The following is a 16413-nucleotide window of genomic DNA, read 5'->3' as shown; positions in this document are numbered from 1 at the left end:
GTGATTGAGACACCTGACAGAAGTGCTGTTGTCCTTATTTGAAAACATCAAGTTTTTGGCTATGACCCCGGCAATGTTGTATTACAAGTTGTCGCTTAAACTGTTTTATCAAAGTAACCCACAGTTTACACCGGTATTACTCTTTGTATCAACTAGGAAGCTAATTACGAGCAAATGCAGTTTGTTCTGAAACGTGGCTTTAAAGCAAGGTATCATTTTTTTGGGGAAATTTAATGAACACGTGTTAAATCTCGTGTTTTAATATAATCGCGTTGAGGACGCTGTCTGAGAAGAGTTAGGTATCTTCTGGGGTTCTCTCTGTTACGTGATAACACAAAGGTTATATCCACTTGTGTAACCTGTATTTTTGTCATGCTGATGTGTATGCTATAAATCACATGGAGGCATACATCACTGACTTTCAAACATGCCTCCCGGCCAACCCATTCAAAACTGGATTCACAGGGTGTCTGTCAATTCAAAGGAACAGGTACATCCAGATTATTGTAATCCCATGCTAATGCTTTTGGTTGTTGTTGTTTTAAAAAAATCCAACCATTAAGTAAAAGTTAATGTTGTTCTGTGAACAGGCTCATAAACTCTTCTGACTCCACCAGCGTTCACACTGTAAAGCCCTCCTCCTGTCTCTGTGGTTGTAATGGCACACACTGCATATTAAAGCAAGGTGTGGTACTGTCGGGTTACTGAATGAAGTTTAAACAGAAACTGCTACTGTTAATGTTTTCTAGTGTGTCTACAGGCAAGGAAACATAGCCACTGCAATTGATCAAATTCACAGATTAACTTTTGATAAACACCGGTTTCTTGATGAAGCAGGAAAAAACATTTTTTTCCGATTCATTCAGAAAAAAAGCTTGTATACCTCCCACGTTTCCCCATACCGCATGAACTCAGTCCGGTGTGACTCATACGTCTTGCAAGATGATCCATGATTTGTTCGGCAACATTTTTAAGGAGGGTCAACATAGTCATACAAACAGTGAGCTCTACTTCCCATTGTTGTGTGAGCAATCATTTCCTGTCTACTCTAACACTGTCTAGGATACAGCTTGCCCTTATATCAGACTGTAAAATCCACATTTTATTGCAGAAAGATTTTGCCAGTGAACATGCTAACATCTAAACATCGTCCTTAACATTTTTGTTCTAAACACTGATGGTGCATGTGATTTATGCTCCCTGTGTTCAACAACCTCTTTGCGCAAACAGCAACCACTGTATTCTCTTCTTACTGGAATTCCCCTCCTAGTTTTTTTTTGTAATTGATGTGCTATGTTATAAATATATGGAAAGACAATGTCAACAGTGTATTTCTCAAGAGACAAGTACTCTTTTGGCGATAGTTTATCAACAGTGTTTTTTTGTAGACATAGCTGCAAGGCTTCTGTTCTGAAGCCCAGTAATTACAGGTTTAACTCTGAATCATGTTCTCCTCCTTCCAACAAACACAGTCACCCTAGAGCGGAGAGAACGTAAACATCTGCAGATCACAAGGCTGTACGAGCAAATACAACTAATGTCCTGGACTTCCCTGTAACCACCATGAGATATTGGTGTATCAAACCACTTCAGTTGACATTGACAGTCCACAAACTTCCACATTTTTTAAACAGACTTTGTTTGTTGGCGGAGTGTTTGAAAAGAGCACCGCTTCAGTAGCTTAAAACTACCAATGCCTGTGCCAGCCTTTTATTTGTAGGTTGTAATTAACAGCTTTACTGGAGTTTAACTTAAAAACAGTGTGGAGATAAAAAAAGCCATCGAGGCCTAAATTATGATGACAGAAAACCTAAAAATAATACCTCGTCTTTTAGATGCAATCTATTCCATTTAAAGTCTCCTGCAAGATTATCCCACAAGTCTCAGTGCTTACTTCAGTCTTTAAGTTGCTCCTACTGTAAAATCATTACCATTGCCAATGATTTCAATTCCTCTTTGTCACAAGGAGAACAGGAAAACAACTACTGTGAAGTCCACTGAGACAAATGTAACATTTGTAATATTGGGCTATATAAATAAACATTGATTGATTGATTGATTGATAGATACTGACCTGATTTTCATGAAACCTATTGAACCCATCCATTTCAAAATTGGTCCAAATCAGCGGGTGGATACCTGAGTTATTTTTCAACAAATGAAAGGCCTAGTGAGTGAGCGAATCAGTACAATACTTCTGATTCATAAAGATATGTGAGGATGTAATACTGTGGATGGAAACAATGTAACTGTTTCACACAGCCCGATAAACAGACTGTGAGTGGAAGCTTGTGCTCATTATTGCCTGGGAGGTGTTGTAAACTTTCTCATTCCTCTCAGCAATATGTTTCCTTCCTGGTTCCACAGCATGAAAAAACCAGACACATGTGTCCAGGAACCAGCAGTGGTGGTGCATGTTGTTCCCTTTTTGCCTGCTAGCCTGTAAACGTCAACAAATATGTAAGCTCTCTTCAAAGCTGCTACATCCCAAGATATGTCATGACATACAACTAAACCGTAGCACCCCTCGAGATAGAGCCACTGAAGGAGGGACAAGGAGACTTTGCTGTGGTAAAGTCACAGCAGGATATCATTAACCCGTTCCAGCTGGTCAGCGAGGAGCATGCTGAAAAGGGTTTAAACTTATCTGAGTCATGCTATAAAATCACAGAGGTGGAATTGTACAGAGGCAGCTCTCCTCTGAGCTTTGATCTAGACAGGAAAACAGACTCTCCGCAGCAGAAGTTTGGAAGGGAGGCATCTGAAGGAGCACTCAAATGTAAAATAAGGCTTTGTATCTCTTCCTCAGAGCATCACCATGATGCATCGCTCAACTACCAAAACACTTCTAATGTTACAGCAAGTCCATAGTGTTGTTTTTTTATTTGTTGTTGTGCGAAGCTTTACTCTGTGTTGCTTTCAAGTCCTGCTACAGTTTAACATGAGTGAGCCTAGACCGTTTGTCTGCTATTGATTGGGACTTTGAACATTTGTGTTATCATCTTAGGTAGTTTTGTTTACAGGGTCGAGCCCTGTTGATAACTTTTCATGTGATGTGCTGTTTTGGCCTGAAATATGACTCTTCATGTCTATTCTGGGCCTGGCTTTACTGATTGTTGGCTTACAGAATCGGCTATTCCTGCCAGGCAGTATTACCGCCGTCTGCACCTTCAACCCCTGTGATATGGACGAATGAGAGACGCCCACTGATCTTTGACCCTCAGTGTCAGTCAGTGTGCAGTTTGTCTTCGCCTTTGTGATTTACATTTGCTACTTTTGGCGGTTAAGAGGATCAAAGTTCACAAGTGTGTCTCTTCTGAAGGGTACGTGAGTCTGTTTTCCTTTGTCTTAGTTCATTCGTTGACTGTTAATTCTTATAAAATAAGACATATTAATTGTTACACATGAGAATGTGTAGTTGGGGCTGAATCATTAATCAGACTTTTATGGTCATTGCAATGGACTAGTCCAATATCTGCAGGAGGTGAAATATTTGTCAAAATGCCATACTGAATTTAGCACTGTAGTGCTGCAGAAAGTCCTGATGGATAAATCATATTTTTGCAGACTGTTCATTTGATAGAGATCCTGGCAAACCACACTTTATATTTCAGAGATACAAATAATAAAGATACAAAGATTATTAGTCCCTGTAATAACGAGAAAGAATATCACAATTCCAATATCCCTCAAAATGATATATTTGTTCTCCTTTAGTGTAGTCATGGTCAGATTAATTGTTCTAGTGAATTGTTGTTGTGTCAGCAGCTGGGCAGGCTCAGTGTGTCCAGAGGAATCACTCTCTGAAGGAGCCATGTGGTGAACACACCTCGTGTGCAGAAGGTCTGCAGACAGCAGCCTTCAAAGCCTGCTCCTGTTTTGTCTAAACTCACAGGTTTCTCCCCTGAAGTTGACTGACTCTTATCTGTTCTGTCAGTGTTTCTACCTTGCTCGTCGTGACAGATCTTTTGGCACCGCTGCTGAACATGCAGCCAGGTTTCAGAGGGCTGTGATAATACTGTGGTCTCTGGGGCCGGGTGAAGGGCAGAGCCCGCTGCTGAAGTCCATGAGGCACACTGCCTGCTTATCGAGCCTACAGAGGGTTCCTTCCTGGTTTTCTTCAGTCCAGTCTGTAATTACTGTTGCTGGCTGGCCACACCACAGTATGTGCATTTTCCCAGCACTTCCAATGTTTTTCTTGTGTTGTCAGCTTCCCATTGTACTCTGATAGCCTGAAGCTATGCGCTCTGCAAAAACAAATGAAGACATTGCGTCATCGGTTCGACCCAGAGTTGAGTGTCTTTACAGTTTTGTCATTGTCGGAGTCACACTGTATGATTTAGAAAGGACTGGCTAATGAAGCCCAGGCAAACACGTGGGCACTTTTGGATTGTTCATGTACTGCACATGTTAATGTGTTAAAGAAAGTACTTCTGGGATATGAATGGATAGTTATTTATTGATAGAAAATCCAACAAAAACACCAAAACCAACCAAGAATCGATCTTTCTAAAATGGATTACCCGCTGGCCAAAGCCTATATCTTCATCCCTGCCATGAACCTCCACTATGTAAATAAAACCCTGATAATGAGTCACATTAGTGTATAAAAAGATAAAAATAAAATGTGTATGTTTTACAGGAATGTGGTGGGAACGTGTGTTAAAAGTGGGCATGTTTTTATTTTATTATTTAAATGCTCATTTTACCTCCCAGGTGTAACTGGTTATTTTTCACATTCCTATCATTCCCCTGTATTGTAGAAACCGATAGATAGCTTTGTCTCTCTTATTTCTGTACCCTCGGTCACAGATCTATCTTCTGGAAGTACAGACAGTTTTCTCTGTGGGCAATGGGCCAGAGTACAGTAAAGTCATTACATGAATAATGTTAAAATTATACATATCCGAAAAGTATCCGAACACAGAAGTGTGTAGCTTATCACTGAATGAAATCCTCACTGTTGAAACATAAATGAATCCATACCTTTCACTTACCTAATTAGGTACAGTCATTTAAACTCAATCTGATTTTTCTAAACAGACAGGAGACTTGAAGAGGAAACCTGCTCACTATTAAACTCTCTGACCCCCTTAAGCATTATATGGTTCGTTTGTGATGTATAGTGTGTGTGCAGTCAGTGTGTGTGTGTGTGTGTATTCTTTCCGCTTCGTGTGTCATTAGTTGTATTTTTACAGTCTTTCTGTGGGTTTGTTCTGTCTGCCCACAATTGACTTTCCATTCTGTCAGACCGAGATGGTGAAGTCATTGGACTCTGTCTGAGACAATGCAGTTTGAGTGTTGAGCGTTGTCTTGGCTCTGAAGACAGTAAGTGGTACCTTTTCATTGGTCCTCGCAGACTCGTGCAACACATGGTTCCAATAGTTGTGCTTTTTTAACCACTTTACTTGGACTGAAACGGAAAAGCATAAGTGCCGTCAACATGTCTTTATTTGAACTTTCCACCAATGCTCGAGAGATTATTGAACACCATCCAAAGTTTAGAATAAAAATGATGTCAACATAAAGTTATTAATAGCTGTTCTTGTGAAAAGACAGCAGTTATGAAAATGTACGTCTGCTTATCTGCACAATATGTTATATTCTGTTAACATCTCTCTACCTCAAACAACATATTTTAACCTCAACTGTCAAAAGTAATGACTCCACAGAGGCTTTATAGAAGATATTATGTAGGCCCCAAACACTCCACATACCACATGCTAGAATACACAGCAATTTTCCCATCACAGTCTGCTGCCATGCATGAAAGATTAAAGCACCTGAATCATATATCTTGCCTGTCTCAGTCATCGCTCCTCACTCGTTGACAATCTGAATAAATTCCCCCCAAAAAACGATGGCGGTGGTCCTGTGACTGTCTCTCTGGTGGAGCCAGTGAGGGGCTAGCAGAGTGTTGAGGGCTGCTGATGGAGCAGGGCTATGCACATGGCAAAGGAATGTTCGCTCTCCGAGTTTGAGGCTGAATGTCGGCTGTGTAAGGCCTCGGGGCTCCACAGTATCTCCCCACAGGTCAGGGGCTTGTAAAGCTACACAGGTGACCAAAGGAGAGACTGAGGGTCACTTGGGTGCATAGTATTTCTACAGGGTGGTTGGTGTTGTTGTAGTCTTTCTCCTAAACAGGATGCAAACACGCAGCCAAGCAGGTTATTGTGCAAATTAATATGCTAAGAGAGGGGCGGAGTTGTCAACTGATCACCATCTGGTGGTGAGTTGGGTTGAGTGGCGGGGGAAGCCTCTGGATAGACCTGGTAAGCCCAAACGTGTAGTTCGGGTGAACTGGGAACGTCTGGAGGAGGCCCAAGTTCAGGAGGCCTTCAACTCACACCTCCGGCGGAGCTTTTCGGGCATTCCTGTGGAGGTTGGGGACATTGAACCAGAGTGGTCGGTGTTCAAAGCCTCTATTGCCGAAGCCGCGGCGGGGAGCTGTGGTCTCAAGGTCCTAGGTGCCTCAAGGGGCGGTTACCCTCGAACCTCCTGGTGGACACCGGTGGTCAGGGAAGCCGTCCGACTGAAGAAGGAGGCCTTCAGGGATTTGTTATCCCGGGGGACTCCCGAGGCAGTTGCAAGGTACCGACAGGCCCGAAGGGCAGCAGCCTCATCCGTGGCCGAGGCAAAGCAGCGGGTGTGGGAGAAGTTCGGAGAAGACATGGAGAAGGACTTTCGGGCGGCACCAAAGTTGTTCTGGAAAACTGTCCGACACCTCAGGAGGGGGGAAGCAGGGAACCATCCAAGCTGTGTACAGTAAGGATGGGACGTTGTTGACCTCAACTGATGGAGTGTTAGGGCGTTGGAAGGAACACTTTGAGGAACTCCTGAACCCGACAACTCCGCCCTCTATGTTAGAGGCAGAGCTGGAGTATGACGGGGGATCAACACCAATCTCCCGGGGGGAGGTCACTGAGGTCGTCAAACAACTCCACAGTGGCAAAGCCCCGGGGGTGGATGAGATCTGCCCGGAAATGCTGAAGGCTCTGGGTGTTGAGGGACTGTCATGGTTGACACGTCTCATCAACGTTGCGTGGAAGTCGGAAACAGTACCGAAGGAGTGGCAGACCGGGGTGGTGGTTCCCCTTTTTAAAAAGGGGGATCAGAGGGTGTGTGCCAATTACAGAGGCATCACACTACTCAGCCTCCCCGGGAAAGTTTACTCTAAGGTACTCGAAAGGAGGGTCAGGCCGATTGTCGAACCTCAGATTGAGGAGGAACAATGCGGATTCCGTCCTGGTCGTGGAACGACGGATCAGCTTTTTACTCTCGCAAGGATCCTGGAGGGGGCCTGGGAGTACGCTTATCCGGTCTACATGTGTTTTGTAGACTTGGAGAAGGCGTATGACCGAGTTCCCAGGGAGTTACTGTGGGAGGTGCTGCGGGAGTATGGGGTGAGGGCAGTGTTCGAATTACCCATTTGCTTTCGGGGGAGCCCTATTTATTTATTTGTTTGGCAATCATATAGGCAGACCTGAAAGATGTATATGTTTCCTGCATTAGATCAATATTGATTGCCAATAGTCCTACCTTGTTTGGTAGGACATCTTTTTTCTCATCTCCGAAATCTCGATCGCTTTTTCGTGTGCCTGGCTCTTAGTGCTAATAAATACTACAATCACATAAAAACACATTACTACAATCACAATAAAAGACAATACATTACAATAGATATATAAAAAACACAGGGAAAAGTCAGGAGTCCTGCTCCGCTCTGACTAAAAGGTCAGGGAGAGCACTGGAGCCTCAACATGTGGAGGAACATTATGTGAATCCATTCTTGTGAAAGGTGCACAAAGGTGGATTTTTTTGCGAGCGGCAGGGAGATCAATATACTTGTTGCCTCTTTGCAAATCTCACATCCACATTTTTTTATTTTTTTTTAAAAGCCATAGATAACTTTCATTCCACTCACTCCATATTTTTTGTGTCCAGTTAAAAGGCAGGTCATGGGCATCGTCAGGTTCGCTAGCGCAGGTGGCGCCGACGGCTGTGGCCGTTGTTGAAGCCTCTTCACGCTCCGCATCGGCAGGCCTCTCCCTCGGTGTGGAGCTGTCAAACTCGACCCTAACGCCGCTTACAGCCGGCCAACTAAAAGTTGTTCCGTTCACGTTGTCATTTTTAGACTCCTTCGCTTCTTTGCTTGTGAATCCAAAAGCTGCGGGGCTTGGCTGTTTTCGTTTCGCCATATTTTTTATTACAAAGCCAGAGTTAAAAAAAATATCAGTATGAAAATATCAAATACCGCGCCAGCATCGCCTGCCGTAACCATAGCAACGTAAGTAGCGTAAAGAATGCAGCGCCGCCACGTACAGATGGCAACACCCAGAAATATTCACAAATATAAAACAAATATTCAGAAACTGTAATGAACAATGACTATTATTTATTTCAAGAACTTATTTACAGAAACTCAACATTTCTAATCTGTGTGACACAAATATACACGATTATTTTGGGCTCCCCCTATTTATTTCAAAGTCGGCCTTCAGGGGAGCTCCCTCCCTCTTCGGGGGAGCCAAGCTCCCCCTGGCTCCCCCCCATTTCGAACACTGGGTGAGGGGGTCTCTACTCAGGGCCATCCAATCTCTGTACTCCCAAAGCGAGAGCTGTGTCCGGGTCCTCGGCAGTAAGTCGGACACATTTCCGGTGAGGGTTGGCCTCCGCCAGGGCTGCGCTTTGTCACCAATCCTGTTTGTAATATACATGGATCGGATTTCGAGGCGTAGTCGTGGGGGAGGGGGTCTGCAGTTCGGTGGACTAAGGATTGCACCACTGCTTTTTGCAGATGATGTGGTTCTAATGGCTTCATCGGTCTGCGACCTTCAGCACTCACTGGATCGGTTCGCAACCGAGTGTGAAGTGGCTGGGATGAGGATCAGCACCTCCAAATCTGAGGCCATGGTTCTCAGCAGGAAACCGATGGACTGTCCACTTCAAGTAGGGAATGAGTCCTTAACCCAAGTGAAGGAGTTCAAGTATCTCGGGGTCTTGTTCTCGAGTGAGGGAACAATGGAGCGTGAGATGGGCCGGAGAATCGGAGCAGCGGGAGCGGTACTGCAGTCGCTTTACCGCACCGTTGTGACGAAAAGGGAGCTGAGCCAGAAGGCAAAGCTCTCTGTCTACCGGGCCATTTTCGTTCCTACCCTCACCTATGGTCATGAAGGATGGGTCATGACCGAAAGAACGAGATCGCGGATACAAGCGGCCGAGATGGGTTTTCTCCGCAGGGTGGCTGGTGTCTCCCTTAGGGATAAGGTGAGAAGTTCGGTCATCAGGGAGGGACTCGGAGTTGAGCCGCTCCTCCTTCGCGTCGAAAGGAGCCAGTTGAGGTGGTTCGGGCACCTAGTTAGGATGCCACCTGGGCGCCTCCCTAGGGAGGTGTTCCAGGCACGTCCAGCTGGGAAGAGACCAAGGGGTAGACCTAGGACCAGGTGGAGGGATTATATCTCTTCGCTGGCCTGGGAGCGCCTTGGGATCCCCCAGTCAGAGCTGGTTGATGTCGCCAGGGAAAAGAAAGTTTGGGGCTCTCTGCTGGAACTGCTACCCCCGCGACCCGACCACGGATAGGCGGGAGAAGATGGATGGATGGATGGATGAATATGCTAATTTTAGCATGGGGACAAACATTGTTGCTGTCGGAGCAATATTCAAAACATCCCCACATTCAAATCATAATGAAATATGTTGTGACCTAGTGTTGAAGGATTATCAGAAGTAGCTCCTAACTTTGCCATTGCGTTGGTGTATTGTCCCTGGCTGAAGCTGTCTTTGAGCAGTTTCGTGTCACAGTCGGGATACTACCAGGAGTGGGGTGTGACCGTAATTTTAGATTATTGCGGGGGGCTGTTTAGAGTCCTGCACAGCTAATCTGACCCCTCCTCTAACCTTGCCCATCCCGCTCTATGGAACATTCAAATATCAAAGGTAGATGTGTCCCAAAACTCACAGAAGTTGTGGTCTCCTCCCCATGCATGCTAAATGCAGAACATTTCCACATTTTACTTTTAATGTTGTGTTTGGGCAAAGATTTTTCTGGCATGGTTTAGGAATTGCTTGATGGTTGATTGGAGTTAAGAAAATACTAAACTGTATTGTATTTAATTCTGTCAGTTTTTGTAATGGTATATTTCACAAATAGGCTCATATGTAATCATACCAAAGGCACATTCCTCAGAAGAAGGCGGACTATGAAGCATGCATACACAATCAAAGCTCATGAATCTGTGTTTGTCTGAACTTGCATTACAACTGGTTTCAAAGACCTCTCTCTCTACTGCTGAAAACATTGTCTGGTTTTCAGCCACAAGACAAATACTTCTCCGGTCTACTCATCCATGGTCAGTCCTGCAAACCAGGAATGAAAGGTTTGAATTCCTTGCAAGTTGCAATAATAAGGAAACCACTTTTACCATTGTTGAAGACGTAATGGACCAGCACTAGAGGCGTTCCCATACACACAGACGTTGGAGCTGTTCTTCATGAAATCCCAGAAGGATGAAGTGCTCTGACAAACAGTGCCATCTTTGCACAAAATGATTATACAGGAATGAAAAGTCAATAAATAAACATGTTGTAAAAACTTTTTTTTCTCCGCGGACCCCCCCCCCCGCCGGCCGTCACCACCCGCCCAAGTATATCCCACAGATCTGGGAAACACTGTATAGCATAAATGTTTTTGCCAGCTGTGACAATGCACTGGTGTTATTGTTTCCACCTTTTTAGTCTGTGTGTGTTTCTGTGGACAGATTTCCTTTATAGCAATGGCGTTGCAACAGTGCAGGAAGCGGTTCAAAAACGTTCCATCGTTGTCATAGTGATTCAAATATGTGACATTTGAAGATATGGTCTGGGCAAGGAGGTAAAGGGCCAATGGACTTTCCCCCAAACTTTACGCACATGGCAGAGTTAGCCTCACGAAACCCAACAGGTGCAGTTCAAATTTAAAATGAAAGCTCCAATGTATGCCCCTAGTGCAATTTGGCAGATGTGATTCAATCGCAAGATATATACTGCTTACTGTACTGTACTTTATAGTTTTGATCATTTGTTTATGGTGACTACCTCTTGTTGGTTCTTCACTGATTTAATTCTGTAAAGGGTTATGCCTCTAAAAAGCACATGTTGTAAATGTGCTCAGCAGCTGTCTGACAATGACAGGCAGCTCATTTAACTTTTTTTGGTTCAATCCCCAGTGTTTATCTACACTGTCTTGTCTCTACTTGAAATGTTATCTCGTCAGTGTGGGTGTAAGCTAACTGTACTGTACCGAGGACTGGTACAGAGCAGCCTCTTGATAATTCGGTAATGTCTGCTTGAGTCATGGAGAAGATGAAATACAGCTGTTTTGTCATTGAATTCAAATGTAACAATTTTAACCCTAAACCATTTAATTAAAATAATCTAATGAAACGTTTCCATTTAATCAGGCTAATTATAGAATTTGGAAACACATCAGCTGCCAAAAGCCATCTGTGAGAGATGCTCTGCCATGAGATGACATCAGACTCTAATGTGTCTTGCCTTCACAGACTGGGCATGACGGTGCGGGCCAAGCTGAGGGTGTAGCCACATCTGGCAGAGACTGCTGAAGTGAGCAGGAGCCTCAGCACAGCAAACTCTCTACTTCAGAGGGAGCATGGGAGAGATGGAGGAGGACAGGGACAATGTGGGCAAGCTGTTTGAGGACTTCGTACAGTCCTCGACCTGTAAGGGAGCCCTCCAGGCCTTCAACGTCCTCTGCAGGAGGCTGGACCTCGACCCTGCCGACAATGACATTTTCTACAGCAGTCTGAAGGCCAAGCTCACCTCCTGGAAGGCCCAAGCACTGTGGAGTAAGCTGGACAAGAGGATGTCGCACAAGGAGTACAAGAAAGGCCAAGCCTGTGTGGGCACTAAGGTATGTTTAAATGTGTTTTTGTACAGCTGTATTGCAACAATATTTCCTGCTCATAGGCTAGGAGATGAAAATTATGGATTGAAGAGTGTAGAGCAAGACACATGTAAATATATACATCTAAACACGTATTTTCCACCTGGTGTCAGACAGGTGGTTTCTCACAATTCCCATACACCTAAAGTGCACTCTTAACGTTTTGTTATGTTTGTGTGGTCACATAGCTATTTTGTACCACCAAGTGAATGCACCACATCATAGAATTTCAGTCAACTGCCTCACAGAAGCTATTTTAATAGAAAAAACAACAATATCCATCTTACTTTTCACAAAGTCTTTATTTGCTTGATCAACATTTTCAAGTATATCAGCTAAAATAGAAGAGTTTTTCCAACTGTTGAGCAATTACATTACGATAATAAAGCTGACTAAATGTTCACCGCGATGAGTGATCTATATCACAATACTTTTTATTAAGTGCAGAGAGCTTAAAAAGCGTTGTATGCGTTTTGAAAACAGTTCACACCGCTAAAATGTCTCCGGTCCTTTTTTAAATGGTCTTCAAATATAATTAGGTTTTGTTCATACATCATTAAAGTTGATGTTTTCATGACTTAGGAAGTGTCTAAGTGACCTCACCTACGTAAGGTCACACCATGTTTTTGTTTGAAACAATCAGCTCTCTGTATTAAAGTGAGCTGTAGCACTTTTCACCTCAACCTGCCATCCACTACTGTAACACTCACTCTTTCACTGCAACAGCTCCCAACATACAGGCAGGAAATTAAACAGATATACATTGCTTTGCACTCGATATTTCCCCCTCAGACAGGTGCGACATGACAAAGTACATAATGAAATACAAACATCATATGTAACTTTATATCATAGAATATGCTCCACTGAACCATCAATGTAATGAGTCGTTCAAAGAGTAACATTGCTATAAATCACAGCTAAGAAACATCATACTCAACCACATGTCCACATAATCAAAAGAAAAAGTGGCCCCGAAGTTGTGAAAAAATACAGAAGATAAACAACTTTACAACTATGCTTTCTTTACCCTGCAGCCAAATAACACAAACAGCCGATCCCTTTCCGAGAGCAAATAGCAGACAAAAGACAAATTCCTGTAACACGCGTAAGAAGGGAGCTATTGGAGAGCTATTTTTGAGTTTATTTATGGAGAGATAGTTGGAATATGGAGTGGACAAAGAAATCATGTCAGGGTGTGTGTTTTGGAGGGGGCTAGGCAGTAAAGGTGATGAGGGAAAGTAGGAAAACCTGGAGGAGTGTGATTACCTTTCAGGCCTGCAGCATGAAAGAGTGTTTTTATTGTGCAGAGAACAGACAGCATCTCTCACCAACTGTGATTATTTGGCCCCAGTTGTTCTGAGGGTGTGCTCTTTTCTTTATTGGCTCTTCTTAAGTTGGAGCCCAGCCCAGATTGTTATTAAAGTGTGTTTCAAATGCTTCAGCGTGAGCTCAGGTTTACAGGTTAGTTCTGATTCAACACCAAAATAGGTACAAATAAATAAAGTGTGACTCTCCTTAACTTCTGAGCCAAACGTTTTAGGTCAGTTTTGTAATTCTGACAATCCACAGGGTTGTGTTGTTAAATAAAGTGTTACTGTGCTACTGTTACTTTAGTGTTCCCAAAGTACTAAACCAGATGTACAAACAGTGGAGTGTGTGCATTATTGAAACACTATTCACTTTATTGGGAATTTATGAGATTGAGTTTTGCTTATAAAAGTCTGCCATTTTATTATGTTGCTTATTAATATCCACACATGTTCAGCACACACGTGCACTATTACGTTTGTTTTAATCACTCACAGGATGAACAATGAGCTTTTATTTGATCTCTAATTTATTCTCTCCCTGGGAAAAATCACCTGGTGACGACTCTTGGTTTTATGGCACCTCAGCTCTTTTAACTTCGACAGATGTGATATTACTCGGCGCCTCGTCTTCATATTCCCCCGTAGCAGCAATCTTTAAAGGATGTGATGTCATCCGTGTTTAATGGCCTGACACAGCTGGCAGTTGTGACACTGAAATGCAACCGACAGTCTGTTCCTTCCTCATAAAGCTTCACTGTGCACGGAGAAATTGCAAATTGATATTTTTTTCTCATCTTTTATGTGATTTTTTGAATTATTCCCGGCACATTTCATCATTTTATCTCAGTGACACAACACAGTATGTAACGCTTAAACTGTTGGCATATCTTGATTTGGTAACACTTTATATTAAGGTACACAAATTAACCATCAACTAGTTGTTAATTAGCATGCATATTCGCAGTATATTGGGTCTTTATTAGTCATTATAAAACACTTATTAATGCCTTATTCCACATGACCATATTCTACAAGTAATAAGCCATTAGTTGAGAGTTTTTCCTCAATAACCCTCTAATTAGTGTTTATTTATTGCAAGTAAGGAAGTTGTTGTACATGAGTTTTGGTCTTAATATGCTCTGCTCAATATGGGCCTAATAAGGCAGTAGTACCACAAGAATAGTTTTCTCCCATAATAACACTTAACAAAATATGATCTCTTCTTATGTAACAAGACATGAAACTATAAGTGTTAATTGTGTCTAAATTACTCAAAATTAGGTATTTATATCTAAGAAGATGTGACTGTGGACTGACAGCTTCGGGCCTTGTAATATTGCACATGTGATTTAGTTTGAAAGTGTTCCCCCTCCCGTTTTGTCTGTGGCTGGTGATTGGGTTCACCTGGTGCCCTGTGTTGTCTCCTCCCCCCTCACCTGTGTCTTCTTGGGTTAATTAGTGTGGGTATTTAGGCTCTGTGTTTCCTGTTTTGTTTGGTGCGTGAGATCCTTGTTGCTGGTGACTGTGCTCACGTGAACAGCGAGATTGAGGCTGTGTCATGTGCCCGTGAGTAATAAATGCCCACACCGGGTTGTATTTTGGACGTTCTGCCTCTGCCTCCTTGCTTGGTCGGGCCGCTCAACGGTCAGCTACACATAATATGTTCCCTATTTTAAAGTGAAGTCTTGTTCATAACCAATAATCTAGTAGTTTGACTCTAATTAGGTATTTCTATCTAAGAATATGTTCCCTATTTTAACCCTTGTGTGGTGTTCGGGTCAAATTGACCCGATTTCCATTTTCAATGAATAAAAAAAAATATAAGGATATTTTCGTTCAACCTGAAACTCAATGGCCGGGGCTTATTTATTGTGAAGGACATGTGGAATTGTTTTAATTTTTTTCCACTTATGAAAAAATGCCCACCCGCATTTATGTCCTTCATAAGAGGTTTGGGTCAATCTGACCCGGATACAATACCAGGACAGACAGACAGAGAAAAACACACAGAAACACAGAAACTAAAGACACACACACACACAGAAACACACAAACTAAAGACACACGCACACACAGAAACACACAAACTAAAGACATACACACACACACACACACACACACACACACACACACACACACACACACAATCGTATGCATAGAGAAGCTGTTTGTTCCTCTTTTCCCTTGATCTTTACCCTTTGTAGTGTGTACACAAAACTATCCTAGAACATTATAAACATTTTAGATCTTCCAGAAATGTATAAACATTTTACATTTTCTCGCACTGTCCCCCTCGCACCTGCACGCCGGAGGAGGGACTAAACAGAGACATACTGTAACCACTGTAACCTCACATTACAGTGTAGTCCAGAACTACAATTATCTACCAGCAAAATGGCCAAAACATATTATGTTCAGAGCCTTGGAGCTAATAATGGATGAGAGTGAGTGGAATGCATTAGAGGAACACGGTGAAGTGGGACAGGAAGACATTTCTGAAGATGAGGATAATGTGGAGGTAAACTCAGAATTTGACAGCAAATTGGAAGATGAACTTGACTCAGAGCCAGCTTCTGGAAGACCCCCACAGCCAGCCGCAAGAAGACCCCCACAGTCAGCTTCTGGAAGACCCCCACAGCCAGCTGTGAGGTCTGTGGACCCTCAAAGGACTCCAAGACACAGACTACATGCAGCAACTGCAACAAGTACATCTGTGCTATACACACGAAGAAGTTCTGTACATCATGTGTTTCCTAAACGGACTTGCCCATTGACTCACATGATGTTCTGCAGCGTCACTTCATCAATATATTTTTCGGATATACTGTATTTTATGAATAGTGACTGTTAATTGTTTTTATTTGCTTTGTGTTTATATCTGTTCTATGTAATTTATATGGATGTTTCATTCCCTCTATATTTCACAGCCAAATACTTTTGGATGTGGTTCTTGTGTTCCAATTGCTGATAAATTGCTTTATTTCCTTCAGGGCTTTGATTATGATATGACAGTTTAAAAATAATAAACATTAATGAAAAAAAATGTTCATTTACATTTGTCCTAGAAAAGCATGAGCAAAATGTAAACCTAGTTTTTATTACAGCATATATTTTTTAACATAAATTACATTTTTATCACAAAAAACGATGGACACTTCC

The 16413-nt window shown here is 42.8% G+C and overlaps 1 protein-coding gene across 3 annotated transcripts in view; it reads left to right on the top strand.

Annotated features, from left to right (window-relative positions):
* mical2a (microtubule associated monooxygenase, calponin and LIM domain containing 2a) overlaps positions 1-16413 on the top strand; it is a 35486-nt gene that overhangs the window by 313 nt on the left and 18760 nt on the right. For all 3 annotated transcript variants that reach the window (XM_034196995.1, XM_034196993.1, XM_034196994.1), the window contains exon 2: positions 11541-11908. In XM_034196995.1, coding sequence (XP_034052886.1) covers positions 11648-11908 — 261 coding nt within the window. In that variant the 5' untranslated portion in view covers positions 11541-11647. The remainder of the gene's footprint in view (positions 1-11540; positions 11909-16413) is intronic.

This window comes from Gymnodraco acuticeps, unplaced genomic scaffold (assembly GCF_902827175.1).
Source record: "Gymnodraco acuticeps unplaced genomic scaffold, fGymAcu1.1, whole genome shotgun sequence".
Lineage (NCBI taxonomy): Eukaryota > Metazoa > Chordata > Actinopteri > Perciformes > Bathydraconidae > Gymnodraco > Gymnodraco acuticeps.
This window is presented reverse-complemented; position numbering and strand designations above follow the sequence as displayed.